The sequence below is a fragment of the Pimephales promelas genome, chromosome 8, assembly GCF_988280905.1.
Source record: "Pimephales promelas chromosome 8, fPimPro1.hap1.1, whole genome shotgun sequence".
Lineage (NCBI taxonomy): Eukaryota > Metazoa > Chordata > Actinopteri > Cypriniformes > Leuciscidae > Pimephales > Pimephales promelas.
In genome coordinates this window covers 23,718,029-23,737,159 of record NC_142776.1, presented here as the reverse complement: position 1 = coordinate 23,737,159, position 19,131 = coordinate 23,718,029, and the positions used below count along the sequence as shown (strand labels likewise).

The 19,131-nt window shown below is 36.9% G+C and overlaps 1 protein-coding gene across 3 annotated transcripts in view; it reads left to right on the top strand.

Annotated features, from left to right (window-relative positions):
* Positions 1–410: 410 nt before the first annotated feature.
* The window catches only part of lepr (leptin receptor), a 37,532-nt gene continuing 18,811 nt past the window's right edge, over positions 411–19,131 (top strand). For 2 of the 3 annotated variants that reach the window (XM_039691383.2, XM_089134201.1), the window contains exons 1-5: positions 10,703–10,790; positions 12,458–12,646; positions 14,482–14,602; positions 14,977–15,155; positions 18,918–19,063. In XM_039691383.2, coding sequence (XP_039547317.2) covers positions 10,718–10,790; positions 12,458–12,646; positions 14,482–14,602; positions 14,977–15,155; positions 18,918–19,063 — 708 coding nt within the window. In that variant the 5' untranslated portion in view covers positions 10,703–10,717. Of the gene's footprint in view, positions 646–5,213; positions 5,267–10,702; positions 10,791–12,457; positions 12,647–14,481; positions 14,603–14,976; positions 15,156–18,917; positions 19,064–19,131 lie in introns of those variants that run through there. The other variant, XM_039691382.2, reaches the window with a different exon arrangement.

Here is a 19,131-nt window from a genome sequence, read left to right as displayed (position 1 = left end):
TACTATAGTGTATTATAATTTAAAAAATACCACATTACTGATTGAAGTGTGATAAATTTCAACTTTACCTTCAACTATATTTTCTGTTCTTATGTCGGAAGCGTTTAGGAATTAAAAATAAAGAAATTAATTATTATAATGGAGGGGCTATATATGTTTTGAATACCTCTATTTACTCTATTCCAGTGAAATTCATATTCGGGTAGGCTTACTGCTTCCCATGCTTAGTAAGCCTATCCGAATATGAATTTCACTGGAATAGAATAAATAGAGGTATTCATATATTTCCTTAAGGAAGGTGTGTACATAAAAATGTTGCAGACTTTCTTTTCCTTGCCAAAAATGAAACAATGAAGATGGTTATGGTGTGACGCAAATATGCTCCGTAGATGTTGCCCCTCCCTCCGCCGGGAAACTCACAGACTGAGCAGCACAGCGGCAGTGTTCGAGACGAGTTCAGGATGCCGAGCTCTGGAAACATTCAGAAAGTAACACGCCTCTCCTATTCAGCATAACCGACTACAGACATTCTTTATTACAGGGGGGGAGAGTTTACCTCTGGATCTGAAGCTCATTTTTGTGTGGAGTAGGACACGGAAGACTTTAATAAGATAGTTGGATCAAATCTGCAGTTGTGCGTTTCAGGTGAGACATTCTTCACATATTTCACACTTGAGTTCAAGCGGATGATAACGGCATCCGGCAGCAGTTAACGGCAAAACTGATCGATCACTCCTAAGTCACTTCATCTGCCTTGTCATCTTTTAATCATAAAACCACGATGACGTTTTCATTAATTTCCTATTTGTTTGGTCACCTTTTATAATTCAGTAACCTTCTGGGCGTTTATCCAAACATACTCTACATGTTCCTCCAGTGACCAGTGTAATGTTTTTATATAGCCTAGTAACGTTAGCCTACACAGACAAGATTCATGTTGTTTATTTTCTTAGCAGTTAACGTTAAATATATCAGAGGCAGTAGCTTACACTTTTCTTGGGGTTTCCTCCTCCATCTGTGTCGGGAGAACCTCGGTGTCTTTGTGCCCATGATGTCAATCAAAAATCCAATTCGTGAACGAATTGATAGTAAATAAATCGGTCTGAGCAGTTTGTGAGTCATTAACTCACTGAACGGATTAATTGAACTGGGAATCATCTCTTTCAGACATGTCCGATTCATTATGAGCTGAGTTCCATCATGTCTGAACTGAGTATTTAACTGATGGTGCGAAAGTTATGTTTATTTGTAGGCTATCACCAATTTAAAAAAAAAAATGTTAATTCATTATTACAAGCATTATACACATTATATTTAGATGCTTTGTTTGTTTTTATAAAATGGTATAGAAATTACAGCCTAAATATACAACCTCTCCAAAAAAACAGTCAAAAAATAAACCTTTAGAGACAGCTATTGTGAGCTACAAGGTTGTTAGTAGGCCTAAATTCTTATTTTTTTTTTTGTGGAATATTGCTATTTGCAGTGTTTATTATAAAATATGTGTCTGTCCACAAGTCATAATCTTAATAACTTCCCCTCCCTCTTGAAGCCACCTCTAGTGATGTGTTTTTCGGTGTGAGGGTAGGACAACCTGAGATCACACAGGAATAGCAAACCACAATGATCCAACAACCCAGTTAATTCCTGACAGACAAAATAAAGTCTGGGCCTACATAAGGTGCTGAGGAGCCTTACTGAACCACTGAAACCACTGAAAAAGCCTTTTCATTTGCCAAAAATATAATTAAAAAAGAAAAAATTGTCATTGCAAACAAGCAATTCAAGCCCAGGTGAGAAAATGTAATGCACAATTAACTTACAGTAACACATTCCATTGCATAAAAAGTAACTTATACTCAATTAGTTACTTTTTTAAGGAGTAATGCAATATTGTAACATTACTTGTAAAAGTACATTTCCCCTTTACTGCTGATTTTCATTTTTTTTTTTTTTGCTTCAAATCAAAGTTTGTAACCAACTTGTAGCTCATTTGTTTGGTTCATGGCTTTAACTCTTTCATGAAGACTTTTTTAAAAAATCCCCATTGAAAAATTACTTCTGGAACCAAGGCCGCTAAAGAAGAAGCCTTTTTTTTTTTTTTTTTTACTGGTTCTTTGAAAGGAACCATTCGAAAGAATCAATGTGTATGTTTCGGACTTTTCAGACAGTTCAGAAAATCAGAAAAGGAGTGTATGGATTCCAATTTCTTATCAACTTTGATGGGTCGATCAGTTTCTGATCCTCTAATTAAAAGGCATTGTAATTAATCTGTTTGGTCTGAAAGGTTGTATGTTAAAACCCCTTAACAGCTTTAATTATCACTATTGTGTCACCTGAAGTTGGTCATTTGGGGGTAAACATCTATTGGTTTGATCTGTTTGCCCAGTTCTACAGCATTTCATTTGATAAACACCTGTGGGTGCAATGGAAGGCACAATTCCAGAACATGTGGACTCTGTTTTGAGTGGCTTCACTACATCATTTTCCCTCATTGCAATAATCAAACCATTTCTGATTTGTTTGTTTCTTTCAGCTTCAATACATTAGTTTCTTTCTCATATCTCTAGCTTTAAATATGCAACTTCGCAGCATAACGTAAGCATAAAAGCGAGCAGCTGGATATAAACTTATACAAATAAATGGTAGCAATTGTGACATTCAACATTTTTTTTTATCATATTTATAATATGAAACATGTACGGTAGTGTATTGTATAGCATTCCGTTTTATTGTCCGTTTTACATCCGCATTTGAAGTGTCGGAGCGGGACAAATAGCGTGCATGTATAGGGCTGGTTATCGATTCCGATGTCCTGTTTCGATTCCGATTCGCAATATTTCCATTATCCATGCTCTTGTGCTTCAGTGCTTAAATTGGCAAGGCTTGAAAATGTGTGCAAAGGATAAACTTTCGTGTCCATGCAGCACTGGTCCGGTCTGGACACTGACAGTGTTCTTCAACTGTCCAGAACGTCTTTCAAGCTGAAAGGCAATCTTGCATCCACTATGTTCAGCACTGAATGAATCTCAGGGTCCCTGCTGTAATAAGAATAATAAGATTAACGTCAATCAGATAATATGTTTAATGTTTGCGGGAATACATATAGAAAAAATATCGTTTCATGGCTTGAGAATTGATATCGAATCGACCACCTAAAAAAAAAAAAAAGATATCGGATTGACCACATTTAAAAAAAACGATTAATCCATTTTTTTTTTTTTGCCCGGCCCTAGTGTCAAAACAAACTCCATGAGGCTTCAGTAATAGTTTTTATTTCGCCTATGGAGGCCACTCTTGTACAGTATAAAGACAGCAGCCCCATCTCAACCGCTTTAGCAAGGGACACAGCCCAGAAAAACTATCGATATGTATTTTTGGAATGGCAAAAGCGATCAATCGGTCAACCTCTACCCTCCTGTTACCCTCATATCTGATGACATTTTTTACAAAGGTTTGTCTCAGTTAATTTATAGTCTTTGTTGACTACTTAAGTAACCTTTTAAGTTGACATCCGCCCAGCACCCCCCTCCCCACCCCACCTAACCCCTGATACATCCAGAATACCCATTGCATGACTATGGACAAATTTACAAATCAACATAAAATCTTACTGATTGACTTAAAATTGGAAAAGTATAAATATATTCGTTTTTTTTATTTGTTTTATTACATTTCTAAGCATAGATTTTGTAATCTATAACATTTGGAAAGAAAAACTATTTACGTTATCAAGGATAGTAACACAAGTTATGTTTGGGGTCAATCTCGCAAAAATGATGTTTTCCCCTCCCCCATGGCACAGGAAACATCAAAGTTTTTGCAAAAATGATGTTTTCCCACCCCATGGCACAGGAAAGAATTATTAGTTCTCATGAGAATTATGTCACATGTCATGTGAACTACTAGTGGTTCTCACAATACTACATATATGGTTATGTTTGGTTAGAGCCCTAAAACAGAGGTTTTTTTGAATATGATATTGAATATGTAAAATTACAATGAACATTATAAATTCAAATTATAACATGTTATAGGGACCTCAATAAAACAACCAAAACAAATGTGTGTGAAATTTTAATATTTTTTTTTCTGTTTTATGATACAACTAAAAGAGCCTGGGGTCAAATTGACCCCAAGGAACACCGATGCTACAAAATGTAGGACTTTTGAAAAAATGTTAGCAGGTTAATTTTATCTTTACAGAGTTGTCCCCATTAAATTAGGAAAAGTCATTAAATCTGAAGCAAAAAATAAATAAATAAGTAAATAAAATGATGTATTTACAGACGTTAAACCTTGAATGGGGTCAAATTGACCCCAAGGGTAATAGGAGGGTTAAGATGCTCCAGCATTTGACTATTTGAAATTTGTTTAGGTGAGCATTTGGTTTTATGTTGTTGACACAAAATTGAACATCATCAAAGTTGTTTTGATATTTGATAGGGAATTTTATATGAATATATATTATGTTATCACAAGAGCCTTCACTTGGCTTGTCTCCCTCCATATTCATGTCTGATTTGTTTTTATGTCAGATTACCTTATGTCAAGTTTGGTTCAGCAGCTGGCTCTAACAGATGGTGTGGAAAACATTGCATTATGGGGTCTGTAGTGTTATATTAGCTGAATGAAAATCAGGTAACGAAACATTGGTATTGACATTTTTTATACATTGGCTTTGTTCACTTGTGTACTGGCCGCCGGAACTTCATTGCATAATTGTGGCAAAACAGGTTTCTGATTTCACAATATTCCTTTTAATAAAATGCCAGGAAATGCTTAAACATGGGCGTTGACATGTTTGCGCAGGGATTTAATCTAAACAGTATTTCGCTTTGTTAATTTATCTTATTCAGGAAAACAGGATTCAGGGAAGCATGTCGTGCTCGTCATTGATTTGAACAAGAAAGGTGACTTGCCTAATCAGAGAGAGTCAAAATGCCATCAAATATGGTTAGAGTAGAGTAATTCATTCTGAAACTGGTGTCATATTACTGCCTGATACGTGAAATGCGTGGCAAAAACTTTTTGCCTGCTCTGTTTTCCACCAAGTGACTCAGGAATGAAGTCTGTGTCCCTTAAGAGAGTCAAACTATGCCTACGCTTTTCTTCTTCAGTGTTTTCATGTTAATTGAATTTGTCTGTCTAAGAATTTTCCCACACAGAGGTTCTTGTCGTCACCATTCCTCTCTTATTCTCTCTCATTGCAGGCTCCATCACTCCACCAAGAAGAGAAATGAAGCTCACGATTAAGTGAAATGATGCAAGTATCTCTAATTAGATTTTATAAGGCCTTTGATCATAGCATTGAGGCATATGACTATTAATTGACATTGATTACTCATTTCCTAATGGTTAACGAATTCTTAATGAGAGGGAATTTGCATTTCTGTAATTTGGTTGAGTTGTTTTGTTTTGGAGTATGTAAAACTAGCCATGTGATATCACACACATTTCATGCAAAGAGTTTGATGACACATTCTTTTAATTGTCTTTCTTATCATTTTCCAAAGTAGCTTATGGGGAGAGGCGTGCTAATTGCTTTTAATAAATCTCATAGACTAGAGCTGAACTGTACTGTATATTGGCACCAAATTTTGTGAATGTTTAATATTGTGGTGTATAAATGTGCATGTTAATTTAACTTTGTCCTCAACCACAGGTAAACAAAACAATAGCAGTTCCAGCTACCGGCAACTGGCGTAACGCACACACTAAATTTAGGTATAGTGAGGTACAGTTTAACTGAACTCCTTCAACTTGCTGATCCCAATATGGTGGTTAGACCAGAGTTAAAAGCAATGTTGGGCAGAATGCGGCTCTTGAGGACTGCGGCTCGGAGGTGCAGGTCATACTGGCTGAGGGGAAAGCGGAAGCGGTGTGCACGGAGACAGAAGAGGGGCAAGCGGGCGGGCTTGCTAGCTAAGCTAAAGGCTAGCAACAGACCGGCTCTTCCAACACTGTTTCTGGCTAACGTTCGCTCGTTAGACAACAAGATGGATCTAATGCGACTAAGACTGAGCAGTTTCACGGAAATGCGGAACTGTGGTGCAATGCTCCTGACGGAAACATGGCTCAATAACAAGATGCCGGATTCAGCTTACCAGATTGATGGGCTACTTCTCTTCCGAGCTGACCGCAACCATCTGTCAGGTAAATCTCGAGGAGGGGGGCTATGCGTTTACATAAACAAAGGCTGGTGTACAAACTGTAGTCAGGTGAACAGCCACTGTTCGGAAGCTGTGGAATATCTATCACTAAAATGCCGGCCGTTTCATCTGCCCCGGGAGTTTACGGTTGTGTACATTGTAGCTGTTTACATTCCCCCGAGTGCTAATGTTAGCATAGCACTCAAGGAGCTTCATGACCACATCCGTGAGCTCCAGAATAAGCATCCGGAGGCTTTTTTCATTGTAGCAGGGGACTTTAACCAGGCCAAACTAAAGGATGTTCTGCCACGTTTCCATCAGCATGTCACCTTAGCAACAAGGGGAAACAATACACTTGACCAGGTGTACACCAACAGACGGGAGGCATACAGAGCGGTGCCTCGCCCCAACCTTGGTTTCTCTGACCACATCTCCATCCTGCTGGTTCCTACTCATCATCCCGTAATTAAAAATAACAAGCCCACAGAGAGGACCATCACTGTGTGGCCAAATGGGGCTGTCTCCATGTTACAGGACTGTTTCGAGCGTACCGCCTGGCAGGTATTTAGGGAAGCAGCAACAGGTAGGAATGGGGTGGATCTGGAGGAATATGCATCATCCGTTTGTGGATACATTAGCAAATGTGTCAACGATGTCACTACCACCAAGAAAATAACCATGTATCCAAATCAGAAACCCTGGTTAAACGGAGCAGTGCGATCTCTTTTAAAAGCACGGGACTCTGCTTTTAGGTCGGGGGACAAAGTGGCACTGAGAGCAGCAAGGAGGGAATTAGTGGATGGCATCAGGAACGCTAAAGCTACTTATGCCCTACGGATACAGGATCATTTTCACACCAACGACCCCAGGAGCATGTGGAGGGGCATTAAGAGCATCACAGGATATAAAGGCAAGGACGCAGAATGTCCTCTGGACCCATCCCTGCCTGATGAACTAAATGCCTTTTATGCTCGTTTTGACTTATCCAACTCCTCCAAAAGTACCAAGCTTACAATACCTCCAGGTGAAACATCTATCAGTGTGTCTGCTGAGGAAGTGAGGACGATGCTGCGGCGGATTAACCCACGCAAAGCAGCGGGGCCAGATAACATCCCTGGCCGGGTTCTGAAAGAATGTGCTCAGGAGCTTACTGGGGTGCTAACAGACATTTTTAACCTATCACTATCCCTTGCTACAGTGCCTGTTTGTCTTAAGACATCCATTATTGTACCAGTGCCCAAAAAAACAGTGGTTGAAAGCATGAATGATTATCGTCCTGTGGCCCTCACCCCACTGATCATGAAATGCTTCGAGCGACTGGTTCTGACCCATATAAAAGACACTGTTAACATCACTGTGGACCCCCATCAGTATGCCTATAGAAGGAACCGGTCTGTGTCTGACGCTGTGTCAACTGTCGTCCACTCTGCTCTTACCCACTTGGAGAACAGGGACTCTTATGTCAGGCTGCTTTTCCTAGACTTTACATCTGCCTTTAACACCATCATCCCACAGTCATTAATCAACAAACTGGTACTGCTGGGACTTAGACCATCTCTGTGCAATTGGGTCCTGGACTTTTTGACAAACAGGCCACAGTCGGTTAAGATCCACGGCACCTTATCTTCCACCCTTATACTTAACACAGGCTCCCCACAAGGATGCGTCCTGAGTCCTTTGTTGTATACGCTTCTTACATATGATTGCTCTGCAACACGTCTGAGCAATCACATTGTGAAGTTTGCAGATGACACGGCGGTGATTGGACTAATATCCAACAATGACGAGTCAGCGTATAGGCAGGAGGTGGAGGAACTCGTGGTCTGGTGTAGAGAAAATAATCTCCGCATCAACGTGGGAAAGACTAAAGAGATGGTTGTGGACTTTAGGAAGAGAGGTCAAATCCTACCTCCCCCCCTCTATATTGAGGGAGTAGCTGTAGAGACGGTGACCAACTTTAAATATCTGGGCCTGTACATTTCCAATGACCTCACATGGCACACCAACACAGCCAGCATTATTAAGAAAGCTCATCAACGGTTGTACTATTTAAGGAGGTTAAAGCAGGCCGGTCTCAACCCTGCTATTCTGACCTGTTTTTACCGGTGTGTGGTGGAGAGCACACTGTCATTTTCCATCACGGCCTGGTATGGAAACTGCTCTGCAGCCGACAAGAAGGCGCTGCAGCGAGTAGTTAAGTCTGCTAGGAGAATAACAACAAACGACAGCCTTCCTTCCCTAGATGAGATCTATGTCAACAGGTGCAGAGGAAGGGCATCGGACATTATGAAGGACTCCACTCACCCAGCGCATAAACTGTTTACCATCCTCCCCTCTGGCAGAAGGCTGCGTAGCCTTAGAGCAAGAACCACAAGACTGAAGTGCAGCTTCTTTCCAGAGGCAGTGAGGCTTATGAACTCCTTGGTTTAGGTTCCTCTTGCCCTCTGCTTGCCTATAGCTGCTACTGCACATGACACTTTATGATGATTATAGTCAGATGGGTTATAGTCTTGATTGTTTTTTATGGTTAGGATATTTTAATGTAATATATATAGTCCATTTTATACGTTCTATTGGGGTTAATCTGAGAATTGAATTGTTATTTATTCTGTATTACGCTGCCGGACCTGGGAAACGAATTTCGTTCCTTCATGTCTAACATGTTTGAATGACAATAAAGTAAACTAACTAACTAACAATATATCAATAATTTAATTACACTGTTTAATGTAATCTTTTGCAAAAATTTTCCATCTTTACATTATAATGTTAATTTAAAATGATTGATTTTGTGTTTTATTTTAGACAAAAAAGTATCAGTGTATGAAAGTATCAATCGCCATAACATTAAAATAATTATCGCCTTATCGGTGTCAGTAAGAACTGTTATAATGGTGCATCCCTAATAAACTTCCATTGAAGGTGGTACCCGAGTCATCAATAGCGACAATTTAAAATAATCAAGCAGTGTTGTCAACTAAAACTAACACTACACTATTTTTCATTAATTTGAAATAAAGATGGAATTAGATTTTAAAAAAAAAACTATTTTGAGAAACTTCAACTCAAAAATTAAAAATGTTTCTTTAGCAAATGATTGTAATGTTTAAGTACTAAAATTACTAAACCTAAATAAATATAAATGAAAAACTACAGTAAATAGAAATATTAAGAAAAATGACAAAAGCAAATAATAAAATGACTAAAACTTAAATTGAAATGAAATGAAAATATGAAAATAAAAGCTAATTCAAAACATGAATAAAAACTATATATAAACAAAACTAAAATAAAACTGCAAAGCAATAACCTACTGTAACATTGTGATACTTACGTTTCAATTAGTACTACTCACGTTTTAATTATAAAATGTTTAAATCTTTGTAATTTTGTTTGGAAGCCTTGTAATAAAACAACAACAGAAATCAGTTGAATTGGGCAGTTTTGGACTTTGATGTATAGTGAGTAAACTAAACACTGTCACACTATTTGAGCTTAAATGAACACTCCACCGTTTTTTGTTTTAGTTTGGCAGTGCCACCGCTAGCTTAGCTTAGCATAATGAATGGAATCCTTTGTTGCCAGCTAGCATGTTGTGAGTAGAAGTGATTAAAAAATCCCTTACCCCCTTCCCCTCCCCAAAAAAGCCCCTTCCCCCCTTCCCCGCCCCTTCTTGTGGCTTGTGTATTCACAATTAGTACAAATAACAATGCAGATAAAGACTAGGTGATTTCCTAGGGCAGAGATATCACACAACACCTGAAATCCCCCAACTTCCATCAACATACCGGCGTAAATAGTAGCTGGCTATTTTTCCTACAGAAGACATAGGCCTAGTGAATGGCTATAAACATGGCAGTTCATAGAAAGATGAAAAGGGTGACTTCTCAGACAGTCAAGATCCAAAACCATACCTCCATGAACCAGAGTTTTCAGAACAGGAGCTGCGTTCTTTGGAAATACAGTATAACGACAGGAGGGAGATGGTTGCGATCGCTCAACAACCTGAGGATGTGAGGATATGTGAGGCAACTTTTTGCTATGCAGGCAAATACCATGTTTGCTGTAACTTCTCAAACTCAACACAATCCAAAAGTGAAGATACTCGGCGCAGGTCACCCCAATATGATGACGGAAGTTGGGGGATTTCAGTTGTTGAGTAATATCTTTGCGCCCAAGTAGCAGGGCTTCGCCTCACCCCAATATAGTCCCAAGTCAATATTTGCCTAGGAAATCACTTAGTCTTAATCTGCATTGCTATTTGTACTCGTTGTGAATATACAGGCCACAAGAAGTAATTAGTCTTTTTTTATTTTTATTTTTTTTGACAAATGATTCCATTCATTGCGCTACGCTAAGCTAGCGACGGCGCTGCCAAACTAAAACAATGCATGCACATAGACAAAAATGAGTTTGCCCACCCATCTAAATATAGGAAATATGGTGAATAAGCCCTATTTAAAAAAAAACAAAAAAAAAAAAACAGTGGAGTGTTCCTTTAAAGCTTTGACCATTCCAGCATGGAAGAAGATAGTGAGTCATATCCTTACTGAACCATTTTACAGATGTTCTCTCTTTCCCACAGGTTTATGTTTATCACGCTTACGATTCTAGCGAATTTCATTACCGTTTCACAAGGTGAGTCGTTGATGCATTTACTGTAACTACTTTGCAAAAATTATACTTCCTGTTTTCATTCAAATTCTCTGTGTTATCCTGACCCGCTATCTAAGGTCCTCACATTGTTTTCCATTTCCCATTTGCTGTGGAGGCAAAGACCTACAAAACATGCTGGACACCCACCAGCTGTCAACAGTCCCTCTGTCCTTCTCAGAGATGCATTAGTGTGGGTTATGCTTGAGCGCACAGAGTGCAGGAGGCTGATGAATGGACGAAGAGATAGGAAAAAGCAGAGAGATAGTGAGAGAGAGAGATATAGATTGAAAGTAAGGGCTGGAGGAGGGTGGTGATTACACCCACATCATGAATCAGACTATAAACCTTTAACGGCCCCCCAGGGGTGTCACGTATAGACAGATGCACAGAGGAGAAAGGGCCACAGGCCTTCAAAAACAGTAGTGCAACTGGTAGCAAGGTAAAGTGTATTGTCATTTAATTTTGTCGTTTTCTGCCAAATGAATGAACGTAAATGGATAGTGGATATCATTATGCACGATATATCAGTGCCATATTGATTATCAGATGATGTTGGAATTTTATTTGTTAAAAATATAACATTATGCCACCTGAAGGGCACAACAAGGCTTACCTCAATTGCCAGCACCTTAGAGAAGTTACCCACCTCTACTGTAAAGTTGGAAACTGCAACAATGCCAAAAGTATAAATCTGATTGTTGAAAACATATTTAAATTTTACTACTCCCACAAATCCAAAAAATTAACATGTGAGAGCGTGTTATTGGGTATATGTAATTTTATAGCCAGATAGGACGGCGCTACTGCAGCACGCATTACCGCAGATTAGTAGCTGAGCATCTATTCATCAAGCCAACGAGCAAACTGTCACTAATCAATGTGAAAGTCAGTCGCAGAAGTACAGTAACACACAATCATCATCATTAAAAGTAAAGATCTTACCAGTACTGGTGCCGCTCTCTCTTATTGCGATCTTTGGCTTTGATTTTAGCTGATGACCAATAAAATGCAGCTCAGGGCCTATCTGTTTGCTTTCAGTGACGTGCACTAAAAAAAACATTTATGTGACCAGGTGTAAATGGAACCGTTTTGATAAATCAGCTATACGTATTAAGTGGCCAGGTGTAAACAGCCCATTTGTTAGTCATGTGACTGAAAACTGAATAACACAGTAACTCAACTGATGGCATTATTTGGGCCTGGGATATCGGTCTTACCGACCAATGACAGATGGGGGAGTGATCGGGAAACTTGTTTGAGAATAGTCATTATTTTTGTAGTTCCGTCTGGTGCAGAGAGTTAACACACTACATTTAATATATTAATCATGCTCTTTATTAAGACAAAAAGCTTAAAGATGTTACGATTTTCTTAAAACAAGTGTATACACACACTCAGGTAAAAAAGACTGTCATTGTCTGGAAATATATGATAGCTCACCTATGTTGCAGTTCTACACAAGTTGTGTCGTCCTTGAGCAGCTTTCAGATGAATGTTCAATTCTGAGCACCTCTAAGAATTGAATCTGTCTATAGATAAGATATTTTTTTCTTATAAATGGCATAGGTCTGCCGTTTGTTTATTTTTCCCCACTGCTTGATTGTTCTTTTTGAACAGTATTGACTCACGTTGAGATCCTTGTGTTTCAGGTCTTGCTTTGAGTCCTTCAGATGGCAGGGGTGGTGTTTATGAAGACCAGAAGTGGACATCTCTGCTTTGTTGTGAGCTGCCCTTTGTTCAGACAATTGACAGTGGTCTTTCAGAACATCCTGTAGAACCATGTCAGCTGTTAAATGCTACAAAACCGGAATCCTCTAGTAAATCACTCACCCTTTCTGGTAAATTCATCATTTCTGATATTATAGTCATTGTTTTTATTCATTTATAGCTATATTAACCCACTGGGGTTTTGATAATTTTTTTTTTCTTTCACATAGCTGCAACAAAGACTTAAAATTCTCTGTCCTTAATGGTTATAATCTTATCAAAAATGTTATAACCACGCATAAACAATATTCTCTTAAAAATACAAACATTTACATACATGTTGACCATATATTATGGTAGCCCCGTCTGTGCTATATAGAGTGAATTTACACCTTTGCTATTAACATGTTTATAAATAACTGAAAAAGCACGGATGTCAGTGCATGTAAAAACATCCCAAGGACCCCAAATAACCCTTGGTCCCCAGGGGGTTAACACTGGCATTTTAGGAATAAAGAAAAATTACATAAAAGTACAGTTTTTTTTGCCCATGTTTGCAAAAATGTTGGAGTAGCATTATTTATTGATAGTCACAGCATTGTCGATCATCTGAGTAAGCTGATAATATGTAATTGTTTTTTTATTGGTAAAATGTAATGTCTTTTCATTGGCGAAGAGCTATAAAATTCAATTGATTTTTGTTTCACAATTAAATGTCTTTATCAGCGTTCTGTCAGCATATGTAGTATGCATTTGTTTGTTTACGTTTTGAAGTCAGTACCAGAGAAATGTTCAATATATTGAATTTCCTTTAAATGTTTTCTTGCTCTGTCAGGAAAGATAATTTTTTTTTTTATAAAAAGTTGATTTTAGATAGTTATCAGCATTTTGTTCTACATACACTAACGTTCAAACATCTGGAGTGATTCGTTTTTTTTTTAATAAATAATTTTTTTGTTCAACGAGAATGCATTAAATTGGTCAAAACTGACAGTAAAGACTTTCAGAGTACATTGTTACAAAAAATTCTATTAAATGCGATTCTTTTGAACTTTCTTTCTTTAAAGAATCCTGAAAAAAAGTATCATGTTTTTTTCCTTCTAAAATATTAAGCAGCACAGCTGTTTTCTTAGATAATAATAAGAAATGTTTCTTGAGCACCAAATCAGCATGTTAGAATGATTTACTGTTTTTATTGTATTTTTCATCAAATAGATGTAGCCTGAGTGAGCAAGTGACTTTGAAATCTAAAATCTTACAACTCAAATCTTGAATAGTTGTGTTCAAAATAAATGATAGACAATATGTGAGTTAGTCTTGCCATTTTCATTTCTCAAAAATCTGTTTAGTTTATTTGCATGAGATGACCTTGTCCATTAAGTAAAGAAGTCTTAGCTACAGCTATGAACCAGAGAGACCCCTCCAGACAAGTAGATGGGTTCCAATACACATGCTAATCAATTCTCATGACTGTCTCTTCTGTGCAGTAGGCCTCAGGACAAAGTCTACAAATAAATTTATATTTAAATGGAAATGATTTAGGGTTTACAATCCTATTAAAAGGTGAATGAGCTTTTCTAAAATAGAGAATAAAAGAATATTCTTAAAATAGAAAATGAATCAATACAAATACTCAGATGTATGTAGATGCTTATTTTTCATAAAAAAAAACTTCACAACATTTTAAAGCATTCATAAAACTCAGTTTAAAGAGAAAAATAATCCCCAGGTACTTTTACTGGACTCAAAAGTATAAGACTCTTAACTAGACTATAAAAATGTATATTTATTCATTTGATGTTCCAATGCACCGTGTTTATATCTTTCATGTTATTTGCACACCATTTAATGAGCCTGTGTTCTGACATGAATAATTTGCAGATGTTCTTTTTAGAGGCTTCTAATTGCGATAGGCTGTGAATCCTGTGATGAAAGAAGCTAACAAGGGAATGCAATCTCTTTTCAGGAAACTGTTTGGACATCCTGTGCTGGCTTGAAGGTGAACGGACAAATCTGATTTGTAATGCAAAGAGCCACAGAGCAGCAGCCGCTGCCAGTCTGTTAACTGTTAGTCCTCAACAATTAGTGTGAGTCCTCTGTTTTCATTCTGCTCTCCACATACTGATTGATTGAATGGCTGCTGGGGCATTGCTGCTCCCACAAATTAAGCGTGTATGTGGGGAGATTATGCAGATGATGTATAATGCATCTCAAGACTATACTCTTTATGGTCAACTTTCATATTCATTAATTCATATTATTTATTTTTACCCTGTATAGATAATCTGACTTATTACTGATTATTTCCCCTGTAAAAAATATTATCCCAAACGTAGGACACCTACTGTATGATGAAGCGACTGTTATTTATGTTGTCTAAGAGTTCCTAGGAGTTTATTGTAGTGTTGTGGGTACAAAATAAGCATTAATGATTGTTTACCTTTTTTGTTTTTCATTTTAGTCTACAGATGGATATACTTTCAGACAAAAACCATCCTGCTCAGTGTGCGGGGGAAGATACTGCCACGTGCTCAGTTTCTCTTCATGGCAATGATGCAACTGTCTCGTTGACCCTCAGTATATCTGTGAATGGGACTACTGCACTGTCACCGAAGATGCAAATCAGCACATATCATCTAAGTAAGAATTTCATTTTGATTTTAAGTTATTTTAAGATTTTATTTTAAAGTATCATCCATCCATCCATACATACATACAAACTTCATCCATCCATCGATCCATCCATACTACATCCATCCATATTTCCTTCTTTCCTATGCATGTTTACTTTGGAAGCTGTAAAGTTACTAGTACTGCTGAGTTTCCTTTTGGCAAAATGCACTGCAGATTCAGGTTTTTCATATTTCTACATGTAGGTCTTAAATATGGTCTCATATCACTAACCTTTATTGGGGACAACTGCTAAATTCCTTTTATTTTATTTGATAACTCAAGTAGAAATGGGCAAACATTTCAATTACAGTTTATTATTATTGTAAGTGATGATTATTTATTTACTAACCAAAGTAAAATGTTATGGTAATCTGACATAAGTGATCATATAGTCAATCGTTATTTTTTTTTTTTTTTAGTTGTGGAAATATTTTCGGAAGTAAAATTAATCTTTACAGTCATTTGTAAATGCATGATTCTAGCCTAATTGTTACTTTAAAACATATGTTAAAATCATAGAGACCAATGCCAGGCCAACAGGTGTTGTTTTAGGGTTTGTTTGTTCTTCGGGCCGAAGAATACACATCTCTCTCAAGTGGTTTTCCAGGCAGTCCAAATGGAATTTCCTAATGCCGTGGTTAAATGACTTAGAAGTCCAAACCTTTAATCAATCTCTTCGATTTCTTTTGATTGAATAAATTAAAATGTATTCTTTTTTTTTTTTATTTCAAGACATTAAATAATTAAAGTATTAAAAGCGAATTTGCACTTGAACAAATATTGTCCTTTTGTCAAATATTCTCATAAGACCAGTAATATCCTAAATGAAGTTAAACAGTTGTGAGAAAATGAGAAGTGTATCATGATCTGTGTCATGTGCAGCAGTGGCAGATCTTAAAGTGACAGCAGCCTAATAAACCTTTTGCTCTCTGTTATCAATGTCAATCAAAGAACAAAGAAAATTCCAGCTTTAATAAGGATTCATCTATAATTAATTTATAATTTATGCAGTTGACACTGAAGTGTTACAACTCTGATGTTTTTAATCGTGATTATTTACAGAAAAAATGTGTATACATATATGAAAAATATATATACATATATGAACGGCTATATATAGACTGTAGTCTGTTCTTAGAACTTGCTTTAAAGGTTCACATTATATACAATATAATACTTTTTTAAGTATTTAACAACAGAATGTGCACAGTCCACTTTATGACACTGTTTTTCATATTTAACACTGCAAAGCTGTCTGCTTTAAAGCATTCTATTGTATAAAGTGCTATATAAATAAACATAATGTGACTTGACTGGAGTATCGAATTGCATAGCTAGTGGAAACATATTCATATTGCTATGATCAGATGCTTTCTTAACTACTTTTTTCTCACAGCTGTTATTTTTGTTGCATGTTTATTTTTTCATTGAGAGGAAAGCGTGCAGCACATATTTACATATTCATTTAACCGCTTCTCTCAGCAGCGCGGATGACGTCGGGATGTTATTTGAGCTCTTATTCAGTGTGTTTCCTGATATTGCAAACAACATGACTTTTGTCAATCTCCTTAGTGCCTTTATTAGCCAAAAATGAGCCAAAATGAGTCCCCACTTTAGCTCTGTATTCTGCGGTGGGAGCTGGTATAATTATTTTGTCTTCCGTTGGTGGCAACTATTTAGCTGAGTTTGCTAATGCTAACATTAGCAGTGCATCCTTGTGGTTCTCCCTGTTACAGTTTATGTTCAGATATAACAACAATGGCATCTAGGGGTCGAGGATCCACTGCCACGTATCTTGAAAATAAACAAATATATATATATATCAATACAGATTTTTAGGAATCGCCAAAAATAATTCCGCAATATACATATATGTATCAATATTATCTTATACCCCTTAGCCAAAAATCTTGACCAGCAGCTGTCAAATTCCAGAAAGTGAAATAAAATAAACAAAACTATAAAAAACATAACTTCCACTGAAATTTAAGTTGTTATTCACCGAAGGTCTTGCTTGACTGACATGGTAAACATTTAATTTTCCTTGTATGGCTTTTCCTTGTATGGATTGTACAAAATAACAGTGTTCCATAGAGCAAAGAAAGTACCAACATAAAGGCGAGTAAATTATGACAGAATTGTCTTTTATTTAGCCTAATTTCCCTTTGAAGTAAAAGGAATTGAAATATACATAATGTGTCTTTGTTAATCAATCTTGTTGTATCTGTACAATAATAATACATTATGTCCAAAGTTAATTTTTTTTTGGGTGAGCGTTTCTTTAAAGTTCAATATCAAGAGAAGAAGTTGTCCTAACAATTTCACTTTCTTTCTTTTCTTTGAAGTACTTTGGACGTGTGCTGGAAAGAAGTAAATGAGAAAAATCATTAAATGAATAAAAAGTCCAATTAATGTAAGCCTATTTGTATTAAATGCAACAGCAGAAGCCATTTACTTTATAATATGTTAGTGTCAGTGAGGCAGTGTTTTTAGAAGATAATGCCTGTTAATAAAGACTGCCTCAACTGATTGCTATTAATGGTATTGCCATTATTCAAATAAAGAAAATTGCTTAACCCCCCTCCCATTTTTTTTTAACAAAGCGGTGGCTGCTGCCTGCTGAGGCCATAATGTTCTAGACCGACTTAAATGCTGTATGCAGAACAAAATAATATTTTAATTTGATTATGAACCACTACATGTATGTTTTTAGCAATACTAGCTAAAGGAAAACCATGGATTTGTTCTCAGTTTTGCTCTCATACTCTCTTAAAGAAATTCAGAAGTGCACCCAAAAAAGAACATTTGCTACTAAAAATCATCTACTGGATGGCCTGAGGTTTAAGTAAATTAACAGCAAATTTTCATTTTTGGGTGAAGTACTCCCTAAATGTTGATCACATACTTTTGATGTCTCTTAAAGGGATAGTTCACTTTGAAATTAATTTTTGATATGTTTTAGCTTACCTCAAGGGCATCCAAGATGTAGGTGTCTTTGTTTCCACAGTATTTTCCATTTTGACATTTTTCGGTCAAACCGGTGTTGTCTGTCAGTCATATAATGCAGGGCATGGGGGTCCGCCTCAAAGAGCACGCAGAGAGAAGTGTATGACTGACAGACAACACCGGTTTGACCGAAAAATGTCAAAATGGAAAATACTGTGGAAACAAAGACACCTACATCTTGGATGCCCTTGAGGTAAGCTAAAACATATCAAAAATTAATTTCAAAGTGAACTATCCCTTTAATAATTCACATTCGGCCAGGCTTTTGTAGAATGAATGAATTTTAATTTCATATGGAATTGGTTTTGCTGAAGATGATGCCAGTCTTTGAAAAATGGGGATTCCCCTTCAAAACTGTGGATGTGTAACTGGTGATTTTTGCCTAATTAACACCCTCCACCACTTTTTTCCTCATAATGCAATGTGTGGATTCCCCACCCTCAGACAACGGTTGAAGACACTCTCAAAAACAAAATCTCATAAGGATGATTAAAAATCATGAGACGGCGTTCTATCTTTTGGATGTCTGGACATAGAACGGTTTTTGGCCTCATAGGCTTTACTAGTTGTTGTTTTGAAAAAACACGAAGTTAATTATTCATCAGTATTACTTATTTTTAATGGACATGATGGTTGATCACGATCACCCATAACAACTGAAAAAATAAAATGAGATTTATATATAAAACAATTTAATATATTGTGAATGTCTGCCTTTCACAGGAAGACCAGACCCACCTTTCAATCTGCATTACAATGTGACAAAAGGAGGCGAAGTCATTTTCAGATGGAGTGGCACACAACCTGACAGTGATGCCTTAAACTATGAGATCCGATACTCTACCAATTCCTCGATTCAGCAGTGGGAGGTAATTGGACTCAGTTGTTGGTCTAATAAATATACTGTAATGGCATTACAAAGTAATGTTTATGAGAA